This window comes from Cygnus atratus, chromosome 19, assembly GCF_013377495.2.
Source record: "Cygnus atratus isolate AKBS03 ecotype Queensland, Australia chromosome 19, CAtr_DNAZoo_HiC_assembly, whole genome shotgun sequence".
NCBI classification, from domain to species: Eukaryota; Metazoa; Chordata; class Aves; order Anseriformes; family Anatidae; genus Cygnus; species Cygnus atratus.
The window spans coordinates 9,832,023-9,858,979 of NC_066380.1; the positions used below are offsets into that span (position 1 = coordinate 9,832,023).

Genomic DNA, 26,957 nt, shown 5'->3' on the forward strand with positions numbered 1-26,957 from the left:
AAGACGACTGCATTTTTGTTCTATGTTGCTCTCTTACTATTCTATTGCATCCCTCCTTCATTTCCTCTCCTAGAAGATGGGTAATAGTGATGTTGCTCTTGCGTCTTGCCTGAGATATTCAGTAATCATCTACTTGCCAGCTGCCTCAAGCTCTTTGGCGAAAGGTGCACTGAAGCTGGAAGTATGACCATCTCCATCAGCCTTCATGATGGATTGCTTGGGGGAATGTCTTTGTGGAGCCACTTTGACTTGCCATATGTCTCAATAAAGATTTCATTCTAGAGCAAAAATCTGTCTCATGTCTTAGTTCCTGTTTTATGAAAGTTTCTACTAATGATTATCAGTAGTGCAGAAATGTAGGGGCAGAGGCAATGAATAGAAAGGTGGTCCCTGTCCTCCAGAGCAGGCTGGTCTATAAGAGACACTGACTGCAACATTTAGTCGTGATGTAACAGACTTCCATTTTTACAGATGGGGAAATAGAGGAAATTTGGTCAGCTGCTATAATGGAGGAGTTCTTGCCTTGCAGCACCTCATTCATCCTATTTCGTCAGCCACTTAATCATCATTTAATCCAAGGATACTCATTCATTCTGGAGTCTCTCAGCCCTGCGGGGAGCCTTTCACAGTGTCATCTGAGATATTTAAAGCTGGGTGGCTGGCAAGGACATCTGGGAGGATGGCATCAATTGTCCGCATCAGGTTCCTTGACCCTTACTTTGAAAGGCTCCCTTAAACCAGGAGAAAAATAGAATAGTGCTAAATAGCCCTTATGAAAATGGAATGGCTCAACAGCCACACATTCATTTTCTTAGATCATAAGGGCCATCTCGCTTGTGATCCTAAGCATGAGAGAGAAGTAAAATCTTTTCTGAAAACTTCTCTTAGAAGACCCGAGGCAGATCTGCAGTCTCCAGAGATTCAAGCAGACACAGGCGCCCAAGAGATTATATTTTAATTTTTAAATAGCTCTGGTTCATTGGGTCATTCCCTGCTTAATGACACAGACTGATGGTCATTCAGGTTGGGGTTGATTTTTCCTGAAGCTTTGGGCACCAACTAGTCATTATGAAATGAGGTAATTACAGAGCCAATTCATTAGCCTGCAGACAGGTTCGGGTCTCAGCCATACATTGCCCAGCCTTTCACATCCCTAGAGGCTCTGGGGTGGACAGAGAGAACTTGTCTGCATGGATTTCTGTTCATGATCTATTTTAAATGAGAAGACGTGAAAAGACAATCTTAGGGTTTGGATTTATACATAATAGATGGAATAGTACTATAAAAATTGACAAATTGTAAACTTCAAAGAACAACCACAGAAGAAACACAAATCTGAGTGGTAGTCTGTAAGATTGAGTGATCACCTCAGAAATTTTGGAGCTGGGATCTATATTCACATTGCTAAGGCTTCTTTCAGATGCCGGAGTCGGTTCCTCATCTATAACCAAGACAGCAGTTTCAGAATTCAGCAAGATCAATCACAGAGCATTGGCAGAATGGAAGAAATTACTTTCCTGGAAGAGAGTGGACTGAAATTTCCAGATGCTCAGTGACACCAGTTGTTTCTCTCAGTTGCACATAAAATAACTGGGGCCAGATTCTTACTCACGGTGCCTCAGGCACTGAGACGCAGAAGCTAACTTGACACACAGCAGGGTATGAGTTATGTTAGCCTGTACCTTGGTTAGAGTCTTTCCTCTCCTTTCATCAGCAAAATCCTGTCATGAGATGTTTCTAGAAGCATCTATTCACAGGCACAAGACCAGGGTAGAACACATTTGCAACAAAGGACGATGGCAACAATTTGTTATTTGCTCCAAAAGGATCAAGAATGAGATGCAAAATTGGCATGCTATTCTGAAGACCTAAAAAGCAACAGCGTGACTGCAAATCATGCTGGTGTCCAGGACAGAGTCATCCAGAGATGTGCTCCAGCCACACTCCCAGCCTCAAGCAGTTCTACAAAACCAATTAAAACAGCTGGAAAATTATCGGGACCTGGAGATTATGCATATTTTTGGTTCAGACCAACTTGAAAGGGACAATTTGAAGGACTTTGTGGCATGAGGGGCTGGAAAGACTTATTCTGAGGTACAAAGGATTAGTATATGGGACAGTAATTACTCTGCAGTAATGGACATTAATCTGAAGTTACAAGGGTTCAAGATATTTCATTATTCGTTCTGCACCCCATTTGCAATGATATCATTTCAAACTGATGGATTCAAATTTACGCAAGTGATGCTGGAATAGGACTGAGAATATTCTTTCTATGTTTTATGAGCATGAAGAGATCCATAAATTTTGAGCGAAAGAAGTCATTACAAAGAGAAAAAATATTTTAGCTGTCAATCTGATTCCCTCTGTTGCTGAGGCACTAATTTGGCAGGGTACAACAGCCCTGATGGCTGCTCCGCAGGCAGGTGCCAGCAGTCACAAGGAAGGAATTCAACACCACAATGTGGTCAAAAGATGTGGGGACTGATTTGAAACTCGCTGAAGTCAGCAACATGAGTGTTGAGGCCCTACCAACTAGAGCAACCTGCTCAGTCATGGATGTGAAACCTCTGCCTTTCCACTGGCACAAAGGAATGCCCTTTCCAAAGAGGTGTACAGCTCACCTGAAGCAACGTCTGTGCCACGGGTTAGAGGGTGTCTCAGCCAACAAGTCTTCAGTAGGGATGAACATGTTGAAAAGCCCCTCTTGGCACGTGACACCAGAGAGGAACATTTCTAAGCTGGAAAAGAAGAGGCTCACTGGGAGCTCGTTCACCATCCCGTCTCTCTCTTGCGTTGGTGCAGAACCCAGCACGCCAAAACACTTGGAGCTATACGTCCTGGTAATGCCTACACAGAGCCCATACTACAGGAACAGCACCACACAACTTTAGGGTACAAACCATTATAATACCTTTAGAAAGGCTGAATAAAGGGAAAGAAATCCGAAACCTCTGCCTGAATTTGCACCAGAATCAAGTTCATCTGTCAAGTACACGAATCAGCCCAAGTCAGCTGGGGTTTGCATCTCCCCTTTGGAGCAAGAAGTATCAAGCACTGACATAAAACATCCACAGTCTGCAGGATCACATGGCTAAGAACGTGTTGTTTTTCCTAAATAAATAAATAAATAAGTCTCAAAAACTGCTTTAAATCTGTTACTGGAGAATTCTCAACCTGGAGAATATAAACCCACCTTCAGCAAGAAGAGTAGATATTAACTCCAAATGATGTCATTCCAAGAAAACTAGTTTGAATATACATTTAATATTTCAAACAGCTTTTCCTATGCCTGCTAAGCACTTCTGCCTGAACCAAATTTGATCTCAGTATAATTTTATATATACCAACAAAATGCAAATTAACAGAGCAATAGTCTGGAGTCTTCATCCTTTATCTTGTGTGTATCCCAGTTCTCCGTACTTGCAAACTGAATATCTGCTCACAGATTTTCTTTTTTTTTTCAAGCATGCAGCCAAATATCCCATGCCACATTGTGTTTCTTCCCTCTAATATAAATAATGTTGACTTAACAGTAAATGCATTAGTTGAGAGAACTATATTTCCATTCAGTTGTCATTCCCCAAAATAATCTTCTTTTGAGTAGAAATTTTCCATTCTCAATCTCAGCTGAAAGGTAATTTTTCTCCCCACTTATTTCCATCTTTTCAGCATATCTTGCTCTTATTTTTAATTTTAAAGCAATGGGAATATTTCTCAGCAAGAAAGAAATGCACCAGAAGCCCAGACATCTCCCTGAACAACATCTAAGGTTTAATTTGGAGACTGTTTATAATCCATTTGACAATCATTTGAATGTTTGTGAGCAGGTCAGTAAAATTAAGGTGCACCATTCACTGAAAACAGTGCAAAGCACCAGAAACATAAAAACAGAGAGAAGGCCAAAGGAAAGTACCCACAAAACTACCAACTCCTGTATCAGTGCAGCTGAGAAAGCAAGGCAGCAACTAGTGCCCAGGGAAGCAGATGTCACATTTGGGTTTGGAAGAATTTTGCCTTGTTTCTCCAAATTAATGTCGGGCAGAGGGTAGCAGGCAGGGTTAATTTTCAGCCATCCACTCATGGCTCAATCTCTTCTCCTTGTTATCAGTCAAAAGGATCATTTTCAAGGGCAGCCACTATAACCACTAGTGTGCTAAACTCATCTGGGGGGTACAAATACCTTTGCAGAGCTGCTGTCTCAAATGCAAATTGGACCACCCTTGCATCAATAGGGCTGTGAACCCCCCAAACACTACAGCAGTAACAGTGATGAAGACCAGCATTGCTCAGTGCAGGCTTGCAAGCAGTAAGTAACATCAGCAAGGACATGTCCATGCCAGAGCACCCCATCCCCTCTCCCGGGTGGGTATCATCCAAGCTCCGTGCCATGCCATGCAACATATCAGGTTTTGTCCTGTTGAAAACAAAAAGCCCCCAGCAGCCTTTGAGTCGTCCTGTGCAGAGCCCATCTACAACAGCTCTGGCCCAAGCAGGCCCAAAAATGGGGATCAGGACTTCATTTTTTTTTTTTTTCCCAGACAATCTTTGATTCAGACACCTGAAATGAAACCAGGTGTAAAGAAGATTTTATTTCAGAGTTACCACACATGGTGGTTTGGGTTTTTGTTGTTGGTCATGTTTTTTGTTGTTGTTGTTGTTTTTGTTTTTCCCTCTCCATAACTAGAAACAATTTAAAGCGAACTCAAACTATTTTTGTCAACTCAAACAAACAAAAAATCTTCCCCATGACACAGATGCACTCCACTTGGGGTTGTTTTCTCCCTTGCTCCTCCTGGAAGGAGTACACGATCTAGGCCAGCAGCTTCATCCACTTTCCAATCCTAAAAATAAACAGTGTTTGTTCCTTGCCCCTTTTGCTTCACAAGATCTCAGATGTTAAATATTCAAGCAATCCACATATAGAGAACTGATTCATCTCAATTATTCTTGGACATTTTCTTCCTAAAGTACATATATACTAAATAAAGAAATAATACCACCAGGGTTTTTTTCCCTCCTCAGTACAGCTATATCACCAACAAATTTAAAAGCCACTTTTCACTAACAGATGGCAAAAGGGGCTAAATGATGGGATGAGTGGTAGAAGGTTTCAGATGAGCATTCAGTACAAGTTGCATAAACTGTCATCTTCAAGCTAAAACGTCCACTGACGTCCCTTATCACTGTCACATACATGAATTTTTTCTTCCTGTGTGCATCTATGCATCATGGGGTAAGTACACAGAGACAAAACCAGACTCCCACCTCTTCCTATTGTTTATAGTTTTACACTTCTGGGTGAAGTTTTCTAGGTGTCTGAGCGATCTTCAGGAACTGATGAAGTGGCAGAGCCCCTTCCTAAATCAAGGACTGTGAGAAAACTCCCATGACTTTATGTGAAGCCCTAGAAATCTTTTGCTTTGTATTGTTGCTCTGAAGCTTGATAGAAAAGGAGTCTATACAGGAGAAATGACTCTATTGCTGTTCCCAAAAACATGCTTTGAAAGTATTAAGTGAAAATTAATGGTTACTTTTGTCTTTCAGATTCCTATACCTCCCTTTCCACTGTAAAATAAGAAACATCATTCTATTTCACAGGGGTGTCGTGAAAGTGAATTATTGTTTGCATGAAGCACTCATACTATAGCAATGAGGTCCATAAAAAGAAGCCCAGAAGGAAATTAGGATTCCCATCTTCAGCCCCCAGTTTGAATGGAGAGCTGTAAATAAGACCCAGGGCTGTGCACTGAACAATAAAGACGGCAAATGAGATTGGTGCAGTCCCAGATTAGTGCAGCCTCAAAGCTGGACCCTAGTGGAGAAGCATGGGGATAATCAAAGCCCAGCACAGAGCAGACAACACCATTCACAGAGCACTTCTGTGCACCATAGGGGTGCAGCTGGGCTGAGGCAGACCAGGAGCTCCCTTCCCATTGTGCTACACCCCACAGGAGCAAAGCACTGAGATCAGATTGAGCTGCGATGGCACCTGTCACATGCACACTGCACTTATGGGTTGTAAAAGGCTCCAGGAGCAGGTGTGCAAGTTAATATTCGACTGAGTGAGAACATCTGCAGCCCATCAGCACAGCATGTACCTTCCCACCGGGCTGGTGCTCAACCACTCCATCATGGGCACCTTGTTCTCCTCCATTGGCAAGCATAAGGTCGAAGTTCAGCTTTTGCAGAGTGGGCCATCACTTCAGCAGCAGGCCATCAGGGAGACTTATTAAGGGAGAAGACATTGCAGCAAGAGGTAGCATCTTTAAGGATGCTCTGACTGCCCGCTGGCCCCATCTGCAAGGGAGCTGGGTATCACAGCAATATGATAGAAGTCTTTTGCCAGCTTATTTTGGTTGGATTTTTTTTTTCCCTCCATAGATTTAGATTAATGGCATTACTTCAGTAACTCTTGCCAAGCTTGCCAAAACATCCCCTTGAAGGGAACATGGAGATGATTTCTTTTTTTATTTTATTTCAACATCATTGAACTGAAACATTTGAAATTTGATCTTTCCTCTGTGGAAGGTTTTTACATTTTCATGTCACAAAGCTGAAACTACTGAAAACACTAAAAGCTCAAAAATTTTTCTTAATCCAGATTAAACAAGAGTTACTCCTCATTTCACTCAACTGTCTTGCCTTTTGAATCTACTTTCCATCTGAAAGTCAGTTCTTTCAGTGCTTGTGTATGGCATGAAACAATTTCCTTGATTTTTCAGAGTTACAAGTGAGCCAAAATAACAGTTATTTGCACAACTAAAGTGGTTGCGCCACATCCATTCCAATACCTATCAGACAGCTAAATTTAACTGCTTAATTGTGAGGGGCAAAGAGGGGAACAGCAAGAAAGGCTGCACCTGGCAGCAAACAACTCTCTCTCTTTGCTTCGGGAGCAGCACTGGGGCTGCCTGAATAGTCTCCACTTCATCCTTTCATTCCCCTGCTCAATGCAGGAACAGGATGTCAGATCTCAGGTTGCACATTTTGTCCAATCTTAAAATCTACACTTGAAGAATTACAGCAAGTCTAAAAAGGAGAAAGCTGAGAGGTTTAATTACTTTTATCCGTGTTTGAGAGGCACTCTTGAGTATATCCAGGGTTCCAGGAATCGCAGCCCCAGTGCCAGGGAGAAAATGAACAGCAAGTGGCAAGCTAAAAAAAAAAAAATCCCCGGTTCCAGATATTTGCTGAAACACAGCTCACTTCCAAGAACATCGTGCCGTTAGTCTGGCTGGGGCTGGTCTGCAGCAACACCCTTTCCAGTCAAACCCATCTCTCCCCTACGAGGTTACACTTTTTTGCATTACTCCTGGGTTCGGTGGTAATGCCCTTGCACAGGAGGCAGCTCTTTGGAAGGCCACCAGGTCGGTTTTGTACCTGCTGCCCCACACTGATGCTTTAGGTAAGGCACTGAGCAGATCTTCTAGACGCACCTTGTGGAGTCTTTCATTCAGGTCATGCAGAGGAATCCGGGTATCCTTATCCCATTTCTATGAGATTTAAAGGTTTTATTGGTTATTCTGTGTTTGATCCTTAAGAGGAGTGCAGACATAAGTGTGACCCAAGGTGTCTGGTGAAGGAGAACACTCAGAAGCAGACAAATTCTCTGTGCCTCAGACACCCATACACTGCCCAGCACTTGGCTGCAAACACCATGGGGCTCTGTCTTTGTTGAGTCCCTTGAACCATTTGCCTGCAGCTGAGCTGCCCACACACCATTTGGGAAACACAGACACAAGGCAGCTGGATTTCACAGGTCTCCTCCCTTCCTACAAACATCCCTGCAAAAAGAAGCACTGGGACGTACACCAAGGCTTTGTCTCTGCCCTGAAGATGCTCTGACATTAGACATTAGGAGGAAATTCTTCACTGTGAAGCACTGTATTGAGGCACTGGAACAGGTTGCCCACAGAAGCTGTGGATGCCTCATCCCTGGAGGTGTTCAAGACCAGGCTGGATGGGGCCTTGACCAACCTGATCTAGTGGGTGGCATCCCTGCCCATAGCAGGGGGGTTGGAGTTAGATGATCTTTAAGGTCCCTTCCAACCCAAGCCATTCTATGACTCTGTGCTCTCTTTATACCAAATTGCTCTGGCTACTGCAGTCTCTTGCCCAGTCCCCCTCGATCCATCCATCCTGGTGCCACAAGGCTCCAGGTGGAAAGTGTTCCCCAGCACACTCACTGCAATCCCAGCTTCAGTCATAATTCCCATGCCAGCAGCAGGGTGAATGCAATGTTACCACTTCCAGAAACAAGCTACATGGGGAGGCAGGGTGAGTTTCTGGCCTCTCCAGCACCGCCCTGAGCACAGTGTGGGCACACATTAAATCAGGTCCTGTGGAAGTAGCAGTAGAGGTGGTCCTCCATCACCTCCATTTTACAAGGTCGTGATCAGCCTTACAAGAAAGTGCCCAGATGGTTCATCTTTGTGTCACGTGCACTACCTACACCACGCCTGCAAGGGCATCAAGCCTCATGCCATAGGGGTCTTCCCCCCATGTGTAAGGATCCCTTTACAAAGGGCATGAAGGTGATTTGAACAACATAGCCATGGGCAGAAGGTGGCTTCTCCCAATCCTCTCATACCTCCAGAGCAGCAGGCATGGGAGATATCTGCTTCCAATGCTTGAAAGAGCTTGTTCACTCTGAAACCTGAAGGGACACATATGCCATTTAGGGACAAGGAGGGCAAACTTGACTCAGTTACAAGGATCAAGCAAGCACACTCCTCTCTAGTAGTGGTACTGCTCCCCCATTACATTGCCCCCACTTCTTTGCCCTTCCAACAGCAGGTCTGCATCATCATCTTTGCATCTTCATCTCCACATCATGGGCTGCCCAAGGCAGCCAGAAGGGGTAACTGTCTCCAGCATATCCTGTCCCCTTACCAAGGGGCAGTGATGAACTTCTAGTCTGGAAATTGCACAATGCCAAAGATTCCTTACTATCCACAAACCTTTCTGAGCTCTCAGAAGTTGTTTTCAGTTTTTAAAAAAAGAGATCCACTGTCCACTAAGAAATCCAGGCTAGTTTGTAAAGGAAGAACAGGTATGCAGCCTATGTTTTACGTGCTTCCCATGTGAAAAATGGTAGCTCAGTTACAGTCGTGCATGAAATGAGATGAAAGCATGGTGAATTGCAGTCTGGGAATTGGAGGTAAAAACATTGTTCAGTGGAGGCAGGCTGGGGACAGCATTATTTACTTGGCCATTTCAGAAAGCCACACATCCTCCCTTACTAGAGGGTGTGATTATTATCATCACACTCCAAAACATTCCTCCTCTCAACACACTTAGGTACTTAGGCAATGCAGTTATTTCACAGAATCACAGAATCGTCTAGGTTGGAAGAGACCTCCAAGATCATCTAGTCCAACCTCTGTCCTAACACTAACAAGACCTCCACTAAACCATATCACTAAGGACTACATCTAAACATCTTTTAAAGACCTCCAGGGATGGCGACTCAACCACTTCCCTGGGCAGTCCATTCCAATGTCTAACCACCCTTTCAGTAAAGAAGTTCTTCCTAATATCCAACCTAAACCTCCCCTGGTGCAACATTAGCCCATTCCCCCTCGTCCTGCCACCAGGCACGTGGGAGAACAGACCAACCCCCACCTCTCTACAGCCTCCTTTAAGGTACCTATAGAGAGCGATGAGGTCTCCCGAGCCTCCTCTTCTCCAGGCTAAACAACCCCAGCTCCCTCAGCCGCTCCTCGTAAGCCTTGCTCTCCAGACCCCACACCAGCTTCGTTGCCCTTCTCTGGACTCTCTCGAGCACCTCCATGTCCTTCTTGTAGCGAGGGGCCCAAAACTGAACACAGCACTCGAGGTGCAGCCTCACCAGAGCCGAGTACAGGGGGACAATCACCTCCCTAGACCTGCTGGCCACACTGCTTCTTATACCAGCCAGGATGCTGTTGGCCTTCTTGGCCACCTGAGCACACTGCTGGCTCATATTCAGCTGCCTATCAACCAGTACTCCCAGGTCCTTCTCGGCCAGGCAGCTTTCCAACCACTCATCTCCCAGCCTGTAGCTCTGCTCGGGGTTGTTGCGCCCCAGGTGCAGGACCCGGCACTTGGCCTTGTTGAACTTCATACAGTTGACCTCAGCCCATCGCTCCAGCCTATCCAGATCCTCCTGCAGAGCCTTCCTTCCCTCGAGCAGATTGACACACGCACTTAGCTTGGTGTCATCTGCAAACTTACTGAGGGTGCACTCAATCCCCTCGTCCAGGTCATCGATAAAGATATTAAAGAGGACCGGCCCCAGCACTGAGCCCTGGGGGACTCCACTAGTAACCGGCCTCCAACTGGATTTGACTCCATTCACCACAACTCTTTGGGCCCGGCCATCCAGCCAGTTTTTAACCCAACGAAACGTACGCCAGTCCAAGCCACGAGCAGCCAGTTTCTTGAGGAGAATGTTCTGGGAAATGGTGTCAAAAGCCTTACTGAAGTCAAGGTAGATCACATCCACAGCCTTCCCCTCATCCACCAGGCGCGTCACTTGGTCATAGAAGGAGATCAGGATCGTCAAGCAGGACCTACCTTTCATAAACCCATGCTGACTGGGCCTGATTTCACAGATAAGGACCAGAGACACCAAATGGTCCAGTTTGTACTGGCCATTGTGCAGCAAAAGCTGGTCTCCACTCACCCAGGGTGGTTTCCAACCACTGGACTGTCCTTCTGTTTGGGACTGGTGTGAGAACAAGGACCATTTGTCACGCTGAAGTGGCAAGCCCACGGTCATACTGCAAGAAATACCAGATATCTCGAGGGCTTCAGATACCTGCTGTGCAGATCTGGATGATCAAGACCTGATGGAGCTCAGAATCAGAGAATGGATGAGGCTGGAAGGGACTTCTGGGTGCATCTTGTCCAACCCCAGCACACAAGCAGGGATCCCTACAGCAGTATGCCCGGGGCCATGTCCAGGCACCTTCTCAAGGTCTCCAGAGGAGGGAGACTCTACTACCTCTGGAGCTGATAGTGATGTGATAATTTTATGCAAGCAAACCATGTGTAACATGGCGTGAACATTTATAATAGGGCAGGAGGATTGCTCCCTCCAAACCCCACTGGCAATAGGTTTACACCAAGGTGCATGACACTTGCCACTTGTTCCTGAAGATCTAGGTTGGCTTCTGCAGAGCTGCCAAAAGCAAGGATCAGGTCTGGTCCGTACAGATGTGACTGGGAGGACCAAGCAGAGCAAATGGCTGCAGCACCACGGGCCCTGTTTCAAAGTCACTTTCCTTGATCCTATCCATATTTCAGAACATCTCCAACTGAGCCCCATTAAAGTAATTGATTTTTAATGGCATTCTCAAAGAACGAATGTGAAGATTTTAACGGGCTATTAGGTTGAAATTAAGCCTCACCTAAAATTTCTTCTGTAAAAACAAAGGTTTCCAAACATGTAGGGTGTTATTCCATTCCTGCTAATGGACTAGGAGTTGCTGACCTGGAAGAGGGACACTAATTCCCCATATTCCACTCCACATAATATTGGTCCAATCACTGCTGAAGATCAGAGGTTTGTAATTACAAAAAGTGGAGTTCCCTGGTACAAGGGAAGGTTTTTTCCTGCTTCCCACACAAACAAGATCAGAAGGCAACCCTAGAGGATCAGAAACAGAATTTGATAAGCTGGAAGACTTAAAGAATTAAAAAAAAAAAATACATGCCCTGCTTGCTTTTGTTCTCTGGGCTCCCAGAGAAGTCCCAGACATTGGCTGATTTCTCACATCAGGCCTTTGAGACCCAAACAGCTGAACCCTGCAAGTGACTATAGTCAATGGCTTCGACAGTGCTGCTTTCCCAGCAATGCTCATGCTGCAATAAACCATTGTAGCTTCCATCCTTTTCCTGGGGAAAGGGATACCGGGCAAGGACCTCCCACTTCTCCCTTTTATTCATTACCTGTAGTCACCATAATTTTTCAAACTCCACCCATAGTTCAACACAAAGCTAGGACATTACCCTGAAAGACTGACTTTACCATAGCTGACATTCATCTTTCTCTACTCAGTCACTTCTGCTCCAGCAAGAGTTGAGCCACTCCTTTTTTATCCTCTGGCAAATCAATCAGTGACAATACTTCTGGACATTTTGACTCAGAGCATGTCACCTCCCCCAAAGGTCCAATCTTTTCTCAGGTTAAAATCTGACAGACACCCACATTTGCAATTTCCCCTGTGTGGCACACCATCGTTTTAACACATTCCCCGTGGTACATGAACACTGAGCTCCATGCAAGATTCTCCCACTCACTGTGAGTGAGCATCTGCATTTCTAGAAGATTATGTTGTTGCCATTTATTTTACTTCTGATTCAAATTTTCCTCACTCGATTTCAACATTTTAAAGACTTATTTTTACTTCCTTTGAGAGATTTTAAACTCACTTCTTTTCAATACTGTCAAACAGGCTTTTTCACTAGTATATTATGAATTCAGGTACCATCATTATCTTCATTTTTAAAGGCATGGAAATATGGACACAAAAGGGAAAAGCAATGGCTGCAAATCTTCATTAGCCAATGGCATAAGCAGAAAAAAAAAAGAAAAAAGACACCCAAAGTCCCACTCCATTGCTCAATCTGCTAGGCAAGGGAACTGAAACTGTATTATCCTGGATCTGTCTCAGACACAGCATTATCTGCAGCTATAGTCTCATGTTCTTTCATGTCTTCCAATTAAAGCAAGAAAATTAGATCAGACAGCTTCCTTTGTCCTTTTCACCTCTCGTGAAAGTCAGGGGTTACCATGATTTTATACCTGTTATAATTAGCTTTAATGTTGTAACCTGGGAGGAAAAGAATAGTGTTCTTTTAATAATAGACTTAGGGGATCACAGAGAAGTGTTTTATCATCTTTTCCACAACTGATAGCTAAGTTTATTCTTTCCAAATCCTCTTGGATTTTACCTAACCAATTTAAGTATTTTATTCATTTCTATTGAAAAATAAACTTGAACTATGCAACAAGCTCAGGATTCACCCAGACAGTCCAGGCTAGAACTTCTGGACTGTATTGCTCCTGCCCAGGAAGCGGGTAAACAAGGCTTGGATTTGGCATGAAGAGACAAGAAAGGCAAGCTTTTTCATTTCAACACATCTGTCAGGGCAGCAATAATCTGCATAGATAAGTGATGAAGATACAGATGTTATCAGCTAAATGCTTTTGGGCTGATACAGCATCACTTACTTGGAGCACGTGGTTATTAGCTTTCAAAGATAATGTGATTTAAGAAAAAAAAAAAAGACATTTAAAGAGTTTGCTGGACTTCAGTCTTTGTCCCTAGCATCATCTCCATGAGGAAGCAGAACCTTTAGCCATAGCAGCCAGGATGCAATGATACACACCTATCAAACCAAGACTTCAGGCTTTCAACCATCTTTTCCCCAGACCTACTTCTGATGCCCATCAAGAGAGGGGTTACCCATCTACCAAACACACCAGACAAAACTATTTATTTCTTCACAGTGCAGAAATAGGTCACTGCCACTTTACACAGCCTTTGGCTACTACTCTTAACCCAATTTGGAGGGCCAGAAGAGAGTCAGATTTGTCTTGGTATTGAGAGGGAGCTACATTAACAATCCTATCCAGCATGAGAGCTTTGGTGCCCAACTTCTGGCAGCTGGATGTGTGGTCATTCCTGCTCAGTGCTTCATTCAGGATAAGGTCCCCCCTCTGACAAGCTAATTTCATCTGCCAGATGTTCCAGTATCTGCTTCTATGTTCCAAGTCCTGCAAAGTTTAGGGACTGCAGCCAAGGGGAGCCCTGTCCTCCCAGCACAAGGTCAAGGTGATGTTTCATCATGGAAAGAGAGCAGGAACACTTCTACAGCATGTGGCCTGATCCACACTCCTCTCCAAAAACCAGAGCACCTTTATCAAAGTGCCATTGACATCATTAGAAATTACCTTGGATTCATTTTTAATGAGTGACAGTTTTCAAACTCAGATCTTCCCCTGAATCTTAGCCCTGCAGGTTTTGAGGGCACACTTAACACAGTACTGAAGCATTGAAGTTTTTCCTCTAAGCTCTAGCACAGCTTCAAAAAGATGTTTGATCTTTAAATCAGACATTAAGTGATGGAATACCACTACTCTTATTGATATTGTTTCATGTATAAAGAGATGAAGTTTAGGCCTTGACACACACTGCTGCATTTCACAGGTCATGCTGTAACAGACTGGATTGCTGCTCTGGAATCATTTCTCCAGCATGATTCAGAAGAAGTTACAAGATAAAGAAAAGGACAATTATGAAACAGCCTGTCCAGAATTCCACCTATCTCCTTTCAGGGAGTAGCAGGAAGTAAAAGGGCCTAATCATTCTCCTTCAAAAATCCATTTCCTTTCTGGTGAATCTTGATGATCTTGAGGCTCTTTAGGTCTCAAGAACCAAAACAGACCAGCTGAAGCAAATTCTTGTGACAGCAAGTTCCATGAGTTAATTATATTTCCATTAGTAAAGGAGTTCTAAAACTTCAATTTCTTTGCCGATTCTTTTTGCATCCTGCCAAAATAGATAGGGAAACACAATTTCCTCTTTTCTTTTTTTCTTTTTTTTTTTTTTGAACTATCTTACCCTTATGAGACTTTCCTCTTAATTTTAACTCTCAGCCTTTTCATTTCTCCCTAAATAGAGATTCTTTTCCAACCCTTTAATCATTTTCACAGCTTTCCTCCTAAGCTCCCATGCCCAAACTTAAGAAAAGCTTTATTCAAGGATGTTGGTTCAGGATGTTCAAGATGGGAAACAGACAAAGGACAATTTAATCTTCCCTTTTTCTTTTTGAACTGGAAAGTATGTTGAAGACCTAACCATCTGCATACATAGAAATGGAGGTGGGAGAAGGAGCCAAAGCCATTTATTGTCAGCCATTTAGCCTGACCAAGCCAGGAAGGAAATATTTAGATGGCCAGGTTCCTTGGCAAGGATCAGGCAGCTTTCCAAATCCTCTAGCTCACACTACAGGTTTGACATGTGCCACAAGTAGGAAGCAGAACTTATTTCTCAGCCCAAGCTGCCAGGCCTCCCCACTGCATGAAAGGGGCCTTCCCATATAGCCAGGAGTTCATGCAGTGTATACCCTGCTGTCACTGAACTCATTTACAGAGGAACCCTTTCCTTGATCCTGGTTCTGTCAGATTCTTCAACTCAGGAAATATCCAGGATAGTTGGAATTGGGCAAAGAGCATCTCCAGGTACCCAAATGCCAGGTACTGACCACAGAGCTTGGGTTACCTACACAAAAATCTGGATCCACCCATTCTCTTGCTTTCAGTTTCTAGCACTGAAGTCTTGCCCCGGTCAGGGCATCCCAAGCACCTTGCTAGTGATTCAGCAAGAACAAAGCAGAAGACCGGTTTTCCACCTCCACTAAATTTCCCAGATGCTTTCAGAGAGCCCTGGGGAAGATGGTGGTCCCAACACACCAAATCCTTTGGGGGTGAGTGGTGGACTCATGGGTGGTTGCGCAAATGTGAGACTGTTGCTCCTGGCACATAGGATTAGATTGCAATTAAGATTAGGCTGATTTTCTAAATCTTCCATCTTTTCAACAATCACAGCCAGGTTCTTATCATCTCAGATGAGGAGGCACTTTGCCATCAAAAGCTGGCCGCTTGGGAACTGGGACACAACAGCAAGAACAGCAATTGAGAAACACGAGCCTGAGAAAATCCTGCACTCCTCCACATCTAATCATGAGACAGCACTCAACACCACATAGAGGGCTTGGGTGATTTGTATTGCTTTTTTTCCCTTTTAACTGGGAAGGAGTAAGAAAATAAACATTAGAGCACTTCAGATCTGCATTTTTATTCATTGTTTTGATTTTGAAATCCTACCATTTATACCCAGCTGTAACAGCAGTTAGATTTGCAATGTTTTCCACCTATAGAGAAGAGCACGCAGTTAAGCAGATGCCCACACTACATGATTGCCAGGGCAGGATCAGACATTAGGGACAGATCACAAGGTCCAAAGTCCTCTCCACACCTGCAGTCTCTATGATTGCCTTTGCGTAGTACAGCTGGTCCGCACAGAAGAGACAACATTTCCCTGCCATCTTCCTCCCTTCAAGAGCCATAAAAAAGCTAAAAGCAGTGTCTGGACTCTGGACTAATTATCCTGGCTGGCTTTGATTAAGCTCTGGCTGTGATGAGAAAGACCTTCCTTTCACTTGCTATGGCCATTTTTATCGTACAGCAGCCCAGCTTCAGAGCCTGCAGGTCAGGGTGGCAGAGGCACCCTTCAGATCACATCCAACACTCCCTTCTTCATGGGCAAAAAGCTTCAGAGAAGCATAAACAGGCACAAAGCATGGAAATCAGTACAAAAATAGGAAACTGAAGAAATGTGTGCGTTTCCTCTCCATTTAGAGAAAAGCTATTTGTTGGTGTCTCATCTTTCTGGCTTGTTGCGCAGTACCCATCATTTATCAGTTCGCATACCAGGTATTCAATACCTTGCAGTCACCTCTAATAAAGTAAGAAATAAGCATGTCAATCGCATTATTTATTGCCCTTGAGAAATACACTGACCTGAACTGTTCAGTGTGCCACAACAGGGAGAGCAGAGCCTTGCTTCGAGCTGACATCTGCCAGGAAAGGGCTGCACCCACCTGCAGGTCCTCTGAGGGTCCGTGACCATCTGCAGCCTTCCTCTGAGCATAGCCCCAAGCCCTCCTCTGCTCAGGAAAGTCTCCTTCCAATTTAGCAGCCAGCCACACAATTACACACCTACCTGCTCAAACTCCTCTATCCACCCCACCAAAATCAATGCACAAAAGCCACTGTAAGTAACAGGAGAAACACAAACTCTAATTAACAACCCAATGGGCTCAGTACAGCCTGGGACCCCCTTTGGTTGTTGTGAGACAAACCCATATAGAAAGCAAGCACCAGTCCCCAAGGAAACTGCTGCCCCACTGGGTAAAACTGGTCATAAGAGGGGATAAAAGGAAGCAGAAACATTTGCCAAAGTAAGGTTAGAGACCGTAAATCATCCCTCCCTCTCCAGTGTCTTCTTTGATGGAAGCTGTTTCCTAAGCTCCCCAGTGTGGCTTCAGCTTCCCAAAAGCCCAGATGATCAAGTGACAGACAACAGGACAACTTCAAACTATTTCAGACTGTTCACCGAGTCCTCACATGCCCTCTCCTCTTCCAGTTTCCAGCCACTTGTTTTCTCTGCCTTAAAAAATAAATAAATAAATTGGTTTCTTGCCTTCTTCCATCACAGCTCCCATACACCTATCAAACCTCCACTTCACACCTTGCATTCAGGAAAGCAGGTAAATTCCATTTCCCTTGTCACATTTTTTATCTGGTTTAATTTCAGAAGGTACCCTTAGCTTTGCTGAGCCAGCAAGTATTCATTCATCATTGGAACATAAAATAAATTGGAAAAAGTGATCAGCTTCATTAAAATCTACAGGTTTTGCTTTTAGCATGACTCATGTGCGCAATGCTAATAGCAATCACAGCCTTAGTCCATCACCACCCATACTGTATAACCATGCAAAGAGACTTACTTGTTTTCCATGCAATAATTTATCAAGATGAAGCTTGTCCCTCATAAAGCATCCATTTTCCCTACTCCTGTTGCTTCTCAGCTTTGCTTTCTAGCACAGACATGCCAGAAGTTCCACATAGGAAAGGCAGAGAGAAATCTGCATTTCCCTGCTTCTGCCTCATTTATTCCCTAGGTGTCTAGATCTAAGGCTTTATAAAAAGAAAGCACTGAGCATACTGTCTAAAGCATTGCTGGAAGTACTTTCAAGGGTTTTTGTTTTGTTTTTTAGGCATTCAGATTATTACATTCTATGGTTATTTGGGGGTGGGTATTGAACTGTTCTGGGGAGTACACAAATGCCAGTCACGCAGGGCTTGTAATTCAGCTGTCCTACTCTACGGGCTTTTGAATGCACAGAGATCTGTGTGTGAAGAAAAAATGCTAGAGACTACAGGCAGCTACGTGTATTTGACAGCTTCAGAAATCCCAGCCCTACCCAGACATTCACTTTTCTAGTGCTTTCCTAGTCACATCACACCCCACACCCTGTCTGGGACCTATATCCACCTCAAGCTGAAAGATCAGAGCTCTGCAGCCTGCTGTACAGACCAGGCTCGATGGTTCCTACGCTTCCCCCTTTGATAGTCATCACCGCAACCAAGACTGCTGCTGCTCCTCATGCACTGCGCCAGAAATAGCATCTCAGACTGCCCACATATGAAGATGATCCTGGTAACTAGCAAAGCTAATATCAAGGATGAACAGGTCCTTATTATTAAAAGAGCTACCTTCCAGATTATTAGCATCACCAGTGAGGCTAGGAGCACATTTCTGTCATCCAGACAATCAAGATAATTCTAGCCTTTGTAATTTGTTCCCAACAGCCTGAGACATCAGTAATTGCACAGATACTTTGTGCACATCATTTGGCAGCTCCCGGCCTGGCACACGCTGTCTCTGCCAGTCCCACCCAGAGATCCAGGCAGCTAATCCAACTGGCTCAAGGCACAACCAGGACTCTTCGAGAGTGTTCAACACAGGCTGATTAAATAAAAATAAAAATAAAAAAAAACCTAACTGCTCATAAAGGACAGAACACGAGCTTGTTAAGTGCTCCATTTATTTGTACCAGTCTTAGCAACTCTCACTGTTGGACAAACACTGCACATGGTCATGGTCACTGGTCCGAGAGGATACTCTAGAACTAGGGAAGAAGCAGAACAGCAGCACAGGTCAGTGGTGCACAGAGGAGCTCTCAGGTCAAGGGAGGTCAGGCAGCACAGGACTCTGACAGGTGAAAAGCTGGAAACTCGTAAAACCAAAAGCATACAGAAACAGGATCTCACTACACAAAATCCAGAAGACGCTAAGGGAAACCTCAGGTTCCCAGTGATGGGAAAAACAGGATAAGTGGCAGCTTTTCTTCTGGTCCATAGTTAGATCACGAAACCTTTTATCCAGGATATGATGCAGCCAAAATTATAAACAGGCTCCGAAATACAGCCTAGGAGGAGAGTCCACCTGGCTTACCCAGTTTAAACATCATCACACACATCTTTTCCCCAAAAATCCCTATACCTATGAAATTTGGGAATCAGGAAGGTAACAGGAAGATAAGGATTCATGGTTTGTTCTCATTCTTCCCCTAGAACCCACTCTGTTATACAAGCTCCAGTGAGAGAGGAGCTCATAGTTTGACCCAGCACAGCAATTCTTCAGGCCATTTCATCCAAGGCTCAGGACACCAAGAGAAATTTTATAAATAACTCCAACAGAAACAGGTTTGAACCTTAGAGGTTCTGCATGCAGGCTCAGAGCTCCATTCACTGCCGTGTAACTGAGGGCGTTGGGTGTGGGGAGGGCTTGTTTCCCAAGACAACTGTGGATTTCTGAGGTTTCCACCCCAAGACAGGTTACAGCAATAGAGTAAAAAATCCCCTTTCTCCTCCCTTGGGAAAAGTACGTTAAGATCATATAGTCCCAGGCCAACTGGGAAATTGCATTCTTGTGTGATTTAGAGCTGCTAATGGGTGATGTCATCACTGGAGCAAATGCAAGCCCATAAAAACGTGAAAATAAAATGAGCAGGCACTATAAAATGTGTCTCCCCACAACAGCAAAAAGCACATCGCAGTAGGGCAGCTTTCCTCGATACTCATCTACAGCTATAAGAGTTTAAAAGAAATAACTAAAAAAATGACAGAGGAAAAGATCTTCCAGGGAGCAGCAATCTATTATTTTCCCAGGCCTTTATTAACAGCAGATCAGCAGGCTTCCTTGAAAGTAAATGAGAAAAAGGCACTGTGGCACTGCTGTGGAAAGAAACCGGAGGAGTGTTTTCTGGAGCAGCAAACCAAGCCGTTTGGGGCCACTGTCTATTAGTCTTCAGTTTAGCTCAATAGGATATTGATCCTGGCTGCATATAACAGCACCCTGATTTATTTTCTGATTAACAAGTGTGACTGTCTGATTTTGACAAGCAAAATGTCCATCATTGCAGGCAAATAAAAAAATACATATTTATCAGTAATAACAGTACGCAGGCCTTGAGTGGCGATGGAAGGGGTGGTGACAAAAAAGAAGCAAGTGGGAAGGGTTACTGCATGATCACTGACATTTACATAAGGGTAAATTCAATCAATGCAGAGCCTTCCCCCACAGCCTCCTCCAAAACACACCCAGACACTGGCTGGCCCTCTTCCTATGGAAACAGCCAACGAGAGCAGAGCTGCTCTTTGCTTTTACGGGCTTCAGCTAAATGCTGAAAGTGAGATCGGATTTTCTGATATTCACCATTTACCTTAAAAATGTGCACCCAACAGCATTAACAGGTATACAACTCTGCATGTGATATCATGAAAATGCGTTTCGTGATCTTTCCTGCTTACACGGAAAAAAAGAAAAATCAAAATCCCTCTATAATATTGAAGATCAGTGTGAAACTGAGCTTGGGAACTGAACCCTGATCACCGCCTGGGAAACATGAAGCAACATTTTTAAGTGGAAATCTTGCACATACAGCAAAGGAAAGCTTTTGATTATGAGTAATAAAAGTATATTTCAAAAACTGATGTCCTGCCTATCCATATTTATAAGAATGCATAAAGTACAAGTTCAGCACTGTCCTTTTATGTTATTATTCTCTGGCTTTTTGCCTTTTTTTTTTTTTGAAACAGATCTGTGATCACCTTCCCCAGAAAGGAAAATGAAAGCTCCATTTGTGCCACCAGCTCCCTGGAGAAACAGCCGGGGCTGTTAGCAGTAAGCATCCCTACTCAGCAACCTGCCTTCAGTGTCTCCATGCAGAAACGCCAGGCAATATTCACTCCAGGAAGAGGTCGTGCTCAGGCTCCTCTCGAGCATCAACTAGCCAAGCCGAGGAAGACAATGGGTAGCTGAAAGCATTTCTAGCCTCTGAAGGAAGCCTGAGGAAGAGGAGCTTCTGCTTTCTAGCACAGACCAATGGCAACACAGGAGTGAGGTAAAATACAAGGATCTAGGAAATTCAGAGCAAAACACAACCATCTACAGAGGAAATACTAATTTAACCCCCCCGTGTGAATCTGCAGCTCTCTCAATGCTATTTCTCTACCATCGGTGCCTCCACATTATCAGTGGGTTTGCAATTACAGCCCCAGACATTTACCTAACTAAGCATTTACCTAACCAAGCACACTTGATGTTTGCAGTAGGGCCCCTCAGACACCAAAAGTTGGGCACAAGCTTAAGAACCTCGCTAAATCCAGGCCTCAATTTAGCAGATTAGCAGGCTGTGGGTTTCTTCACTAGAGCTAACTCTCGGGCTTGATGTTGACTGGTTTACACATCGCTTTCCCTGCACGGCCTGCCTGGTGGGAAGTCCATGTACAAGACAGTTTCAATGCAGCCCAGCTAGCATCACCATTGGAAACCAGAAGCTTTGACGTTAACAGGATTGTACTTCAAAAGAATACGCGTGTTTGCAGATGGCAACAGGGTTCCTTATTACAGCTGTCTAATCAAGCCGATATTCCGCAATTATGCTCAGAGATCAAACAGCGCTGCAAACAGTGCTCACAATAAAACCAGCACCAGTAAGATGCCCGTGTCATGCCTATAGCATTGCACAGTCGTTTGTGACTCCACAAGCATGGCAGACTGTTTCAGATGCTGTTGCAAAACTTTGAACATCTCCATCACAGCTAGTCAGTTTTTAAATCTACATTTTTAGACTCTTGGCCTGTGCTCATTAAAAAACAGAAAAAAATTATGCCTAAACAAATAGCTATATGGCTTTAATTCAGGAAAGCTTTTACGTAGAACCTAAAGTATGGAACCATTTGAGTCAGCTGAATTCAAACATGTACTTGAATGTTTTGCTAAAGGGTAGATTAAAACATGTGCCAAAGTCCTTTCCAGAACCAGGGCCTTGGTTTAGTGATTTATTTATTTTTTTAATGTTCAGTTTGTTTTTGTGTTGTTTTTTTTTTTAAACACACAAAAGGGCATAGTGCAAACTAGGAACCAGAACAGACCATCGGTGCAAATAATTGTAACGTCTGTGTTAATTCTCTTTTCATCCCAGTATCCCCTATGCTTCCAGGTATGTAAATCTGATTCTGCTTATGGCTCCACTGAAGTTTCTATTGATTAAATACCCAGCCCCAGCAGCACAAGGATCAAGCCCTGCATATTTATTTTCTTCCTCAATACATAAAGAACTCCCTTTGGCCTCTCAATTGCTGTATCACATGATACACTGAATGCAAACAGAATTACAGCGCTAATGCATCTAATGAATATATTTGTATATGTATGCAAGCATTTTCCTAACAACATTCTACTGTACACCACTAAGCAGACCAAAGAATATATATGTTCGTCTCACACAGAAGGTGTGTGAAATGAGTGCATATTAATAACAAGAACCAGGGTTCATCTTCATGGGGAAAAACTAACCAAGATCATTCCAAGGTCAGGACCTCATGCAGACCTTTGGAAACCCTAACATTTCATTTGGAGCTTTAAAGCACAATTTGTAGACTTTAAGAGTTACTTAATGTTTGCATTTTCATTATCCACTAGCTTTACATTACATGTATATAAAAATAGAAACCGTTGCAATGCATAACAAAACTGTAAGCACTTCCAAGAAACAAATTAGTGGTATCATTTCAACCAAGGTACAAAACACAAATAACGTTTTCAGCTGCAGCCTTACAAGACATGCACCCTCCTTGAATTATTTTCAGCAAAGTTATTTTGTAGTAAACCAAATGCATTCCTGCAGAAACTTCACTGATTTCAGAGTTATAATAGCTTAAAGATGGGATGCATTTAATTTGCTAGCTCACTCCACATTGACTTTTGAAGTCAGCCTGTAATGTCAGGAGAAAGATTGATTTAAATCAGGTTCAAGTACCTAGTGGCAATTAGAACCTGTAAAGCCTGAGAAACGTCAGTGAGCATCTGGATGAGAAACATGCCAGCATATGTACAAATAAACATCCTCAAAGCTTCTTTTTACTTGGTTCAAACAATGCTTTGAAAGTGACTCACTCAGCACAATAACCATTATTTAAAGACAGCAAGGTCACAAACATAGTTTTAGGGTATTATTTCACCACAACTGCTCCCACCCCAACCTGCAGTTTAAGAACACCACAAATCAGAGCAAGACTCCCCTTTAAACTTAGCGCAAGAGGAGGTCACTTACCCTGTGAGGACCACAACAAAATCCATCACGTTCCAGCCATTTCGGAGATAAGAGCCTTTGTGAAAAACAAACCCCAGAGCGATGATCTTTATACCAGCTTCAAAACAAAATATTCCAATAAAGTACGGCTCAGTGTCATCCTGAAAAGAATAAAATCAGAGGTGTCAAGGAGATACCTGTGCTTCTGCACTCGCATCAGCAATTATATAAGCAACTATGTGCACTACCTTCACACCCTTTTCAGCTCTCTGGACAGAGTTGAAACAAAAAGGTTCAAGCGTACTGGAACTAAGCACAGAAAAGGATTTCAGAATTATTCCCTCTGACGGTAGATTTGGCTTTTTGCATGGAAAATTCTATTTGCCTTTATTCCAATGGTTTCACCCCACACTTTGCACCATTACTCAAGATTCTGGAAAGAGTTTCAACACTGAAATCTTGCTCCAAAGATAAATTTAAACTTGAGATCACATTTCTGTAATTACTGACATGGAAGAAAACATGCATTTTGCAACTCATCCAGGAAACAGAAACTAAAGAATATCTTGGGAAGTAACAGCCAGCACAGCAAGCTTGCAAACACAGGCAGGAAATTATTTCTTTATCATTTATTCCATTGGTTCTTACTTCACTCTTTCCCCTCTGTGTTCCTAATTTCCATAGCTGCAGATTCATTTATTTTTGTTTTGCTGTGTAACCAATTCAGGGAGAAAACCTTATTCCTTTCTGTTATGGTGCAAGCAGTAAAATTTGTGTCTCAGGCCCACAGCTCCATGCCCTAGCTCAAATGACAGGAGACCAAACTTAGCCTCCACGGCTTTACTAAGCATCTTCTCCATCTTTGGCACCAGATCCCTCAGTATTATATTGATAAGAGTTTCAACACAAATGCAATGCCAAATAGAATTATTCAAAGTTGGAAAAAATACGTGGACAAACAATGGGAACAAAGTAAAAGGTGAAAGTACCAGGCATCAGTTTCAAGAACATGTTAATTAGCTTTGGCCTCTGTATCCAATTTCCAAGCGTGTCTTAGATCCATGATTTCTGCTGACGGCAATGGAAGTACGGCAGCCCTACCCAGAAGGAAGCAAACTCACAAATTAGGAAATTAGAAATCTTTGTTCCAGGGGCTTTGGCATTTCTGACCATTAGAGCCAAAGAGCTGAGCAGCTGTTTCGTGCACAGTTGTTTACATTTTGCAATTCTGCTAATGACAAAAGGTGATTTTAGTTATCCTGTGCAGAAAGAACATGAATGTCAAGTCTTCGTGGCCACAGAACAAAGAAAGGAGCGGCTTTGATACAGGCATTTATTTTTACAAACATAGCAACTCTTGCTCAAATTTGACCCTGCACCAGCACACAGACCATGCTTTAGGCACGGTACTTGTTACAGAAAGCCAGGTTTTCACACATAGAAGAGCAGCATAATAGCACACCCCTCCCAAAGAGGCTTAAGCACTTAGCACATCGATGTGTACCCAACTCAGCAAGTCAACCATGAAGCACTAATCACTGACGGCACCTCTAAGCTGTTGGAAGTGACTACCTCTGGACAGGATTTTCCATCAGTGGCTGAGTTAAAAAATTTGTTTCCAACAAATCAGCACCCTACACACACTTCAGTGACCCCAGCTCCCCCATATGCTTCACCCTATAACATCTCTAATCCCCTCCACCTTTCTTAACCTCGCAGCTCCCCATTCCCATTCCCCTGTGGCCAGGCAGGAAGGCCAGCTACCTGATCACACACGCACAGGCTAACTGGCTAGACAGCAAAACAGAGCAGCTGACTGTTGAGATCACACTGTTGCCCTTTGACTGAAATGGAGAAAACAAAAATTGGCTTCTCCTCCAGCCAAGGTTTTTCTACAAACAGCAGCCTCCAAGCTCTCTGCCCCTCCACAGAACCTCACTGATGCAGCCCAGAGGATTCAGAACCTGTCAGCAGCCAGACTGAGAAACTCCAGTCAGCCCAGTGCTATTTACCCACAGAGAAACAGGCATAAGGCACAGCTATCAGACGCTTTTTGATCCTCCCTAAACACCATGCAATAAGAGCTTTCTTCTAGCAGTTTCTCCACAACAAGAGCTGGAGGCATCCCAGGACTACAAGCCAGTACAGAAAAGAAGGAAACAGGAAGAGAGGTGAGAAATTGTCATTTGGGATTTCAGAAGTTACCTTACTGCTCCTGCTCCTCAGCTTTCCCTTACGCACACAGGAGCACTCCAGCTCCCTTAGTCTACCTGCTCCTCCGCCCCTTCTAGCTCAACAAACATACAAAATATTTGCAAACAAAGCCCCCCACCCAGCCCATCCTTCACAACTTTCCTACATCTACTAGTACGCCTCTAAAAACTACTCATCTTTAGAACAAAATTTAAAAAAAGAAACCACCACCTTACCCACACACACTCTCCCACCTTATTCCCTCACTTCCTGAAAACCTTACATCTACTCTGCCACCAGCCGCTCGCTCAGTCTAGGTCAGGTGCCTTCTGATTACAGCTCACAGCTTTAAAGGACCACAATTCAGGTACTCAAGGATTTTATAGAATATGCTCTTCCCAAAGCTAAGACTATGCAGAGCTTTTAAGAAGTGGGTCAAAAAAAGTTATTGTCAGCTTCTAAGAAAGCAGGACGGATCACAGACGGGCTTGGGTATTTATTACAAAGAAACTATCATCGATAGGGTTGGGAGTGAGTAGCTGGGGAAATAAGAGGGGATAGAAAGAGGGTCTTTTCTAAGGCCTGTCTAAGTTTAAATTACCAGCCTATGAATTAGGGCAGTAACAAGGACGGGATGAAAAATAAAACAATGCCCCACCAGGTAGTGGGGGCCTGCTGCTGAAGAAAAGGATTTTTGCGTTGCTGTGTGTGATGGAAGGAGCTGGAGTGTGAGGAGCTGGATGACTTGCCTTGAGCAGCACTGAAAGGGCAGAGCTGTCGGCTCAGAAATCCTGTTTCCAGGGCATCCTGCAGCCCCCTTCAGATAGGAGGCTGGGTGTGGGGAAGCAGGTGTTAATGAATATCAGTGTGCACGCTTGGAAGGAGGGTGGAGAATTTGGGCAGCAGCCAGAGCTGTGCCAGCAGGTTGTTTGCTGTGGACACAGCAAAGCTTGAGACTGGGCCAAACACACATTCAATCAATATGTTTCAGACCAAAAACAACTTCTGAGTCTGGAAAGTCATTACTATTCCTAGTCCATGTCCTAATGTCTTTCCTTGGCCTTTGGATGTGACAGCCTTGATAGGTTTGGGTGTGTAAGGCTTTGTTCATGCAAAGCTTAATATGAACAGCTCGCATATGACTGCACAAAGTGCCTGTGGATAGGATAAAGAATTAAATCCATTAGCCAAGTGAGGGAGCTGTCATGCTGAATATCTGAGAAAACAGTTATGCTTTGCCCTCACACCAAAACCATCCGGGGAAGCCAAATACTCAGAGCCTACAGTGACACGCAGACGAGCATCCTACAGACCCGCTGGTGTCTTCAAACATGGTGTGCCCCAAAGCAGGGCAGAAAATAGATTTCTTGTCCTGTAAGTTCTGACACTGTCAGACTGGGACAAATTCATGGGTCTACTGCAGCTTCTCATGAAAAACTGAAAATTTCGGATGGAGACAAAGAGAGCACAAGCACACCTCAGGTTGGATATCCAAGAACACCATGAGCAAGGCATCCACCTGCGAGGCCATTCATGCCTCAGAC

General features: G+C 43.8%; 1 protein-coding gene across 1 annotated transcript in view; it reads right to left on the reverse strand.

Moving 5' to 3' along the window:
- The window catches only part of LOC118257069 (voltage-dependent N-type calcium channel subunit alpha-1B-like), a 282,260-nt gene that overhangs the window by 249,708 nt on the left and 5,595 nt on the right, over positions 1 to 26,957 (reverse strand). Inside the window, exon 3 of the mRNA XM_050714494.1 lies at positions 23,242 to 23,381. Coding sequence (XP_050570451.1) covers positions 23,242 to 23,381 — 140 coding nt within the window. The remainder of the gene's footprint in view (positions 1 to 23,241; positions 23,382 to 26,957) is intronic.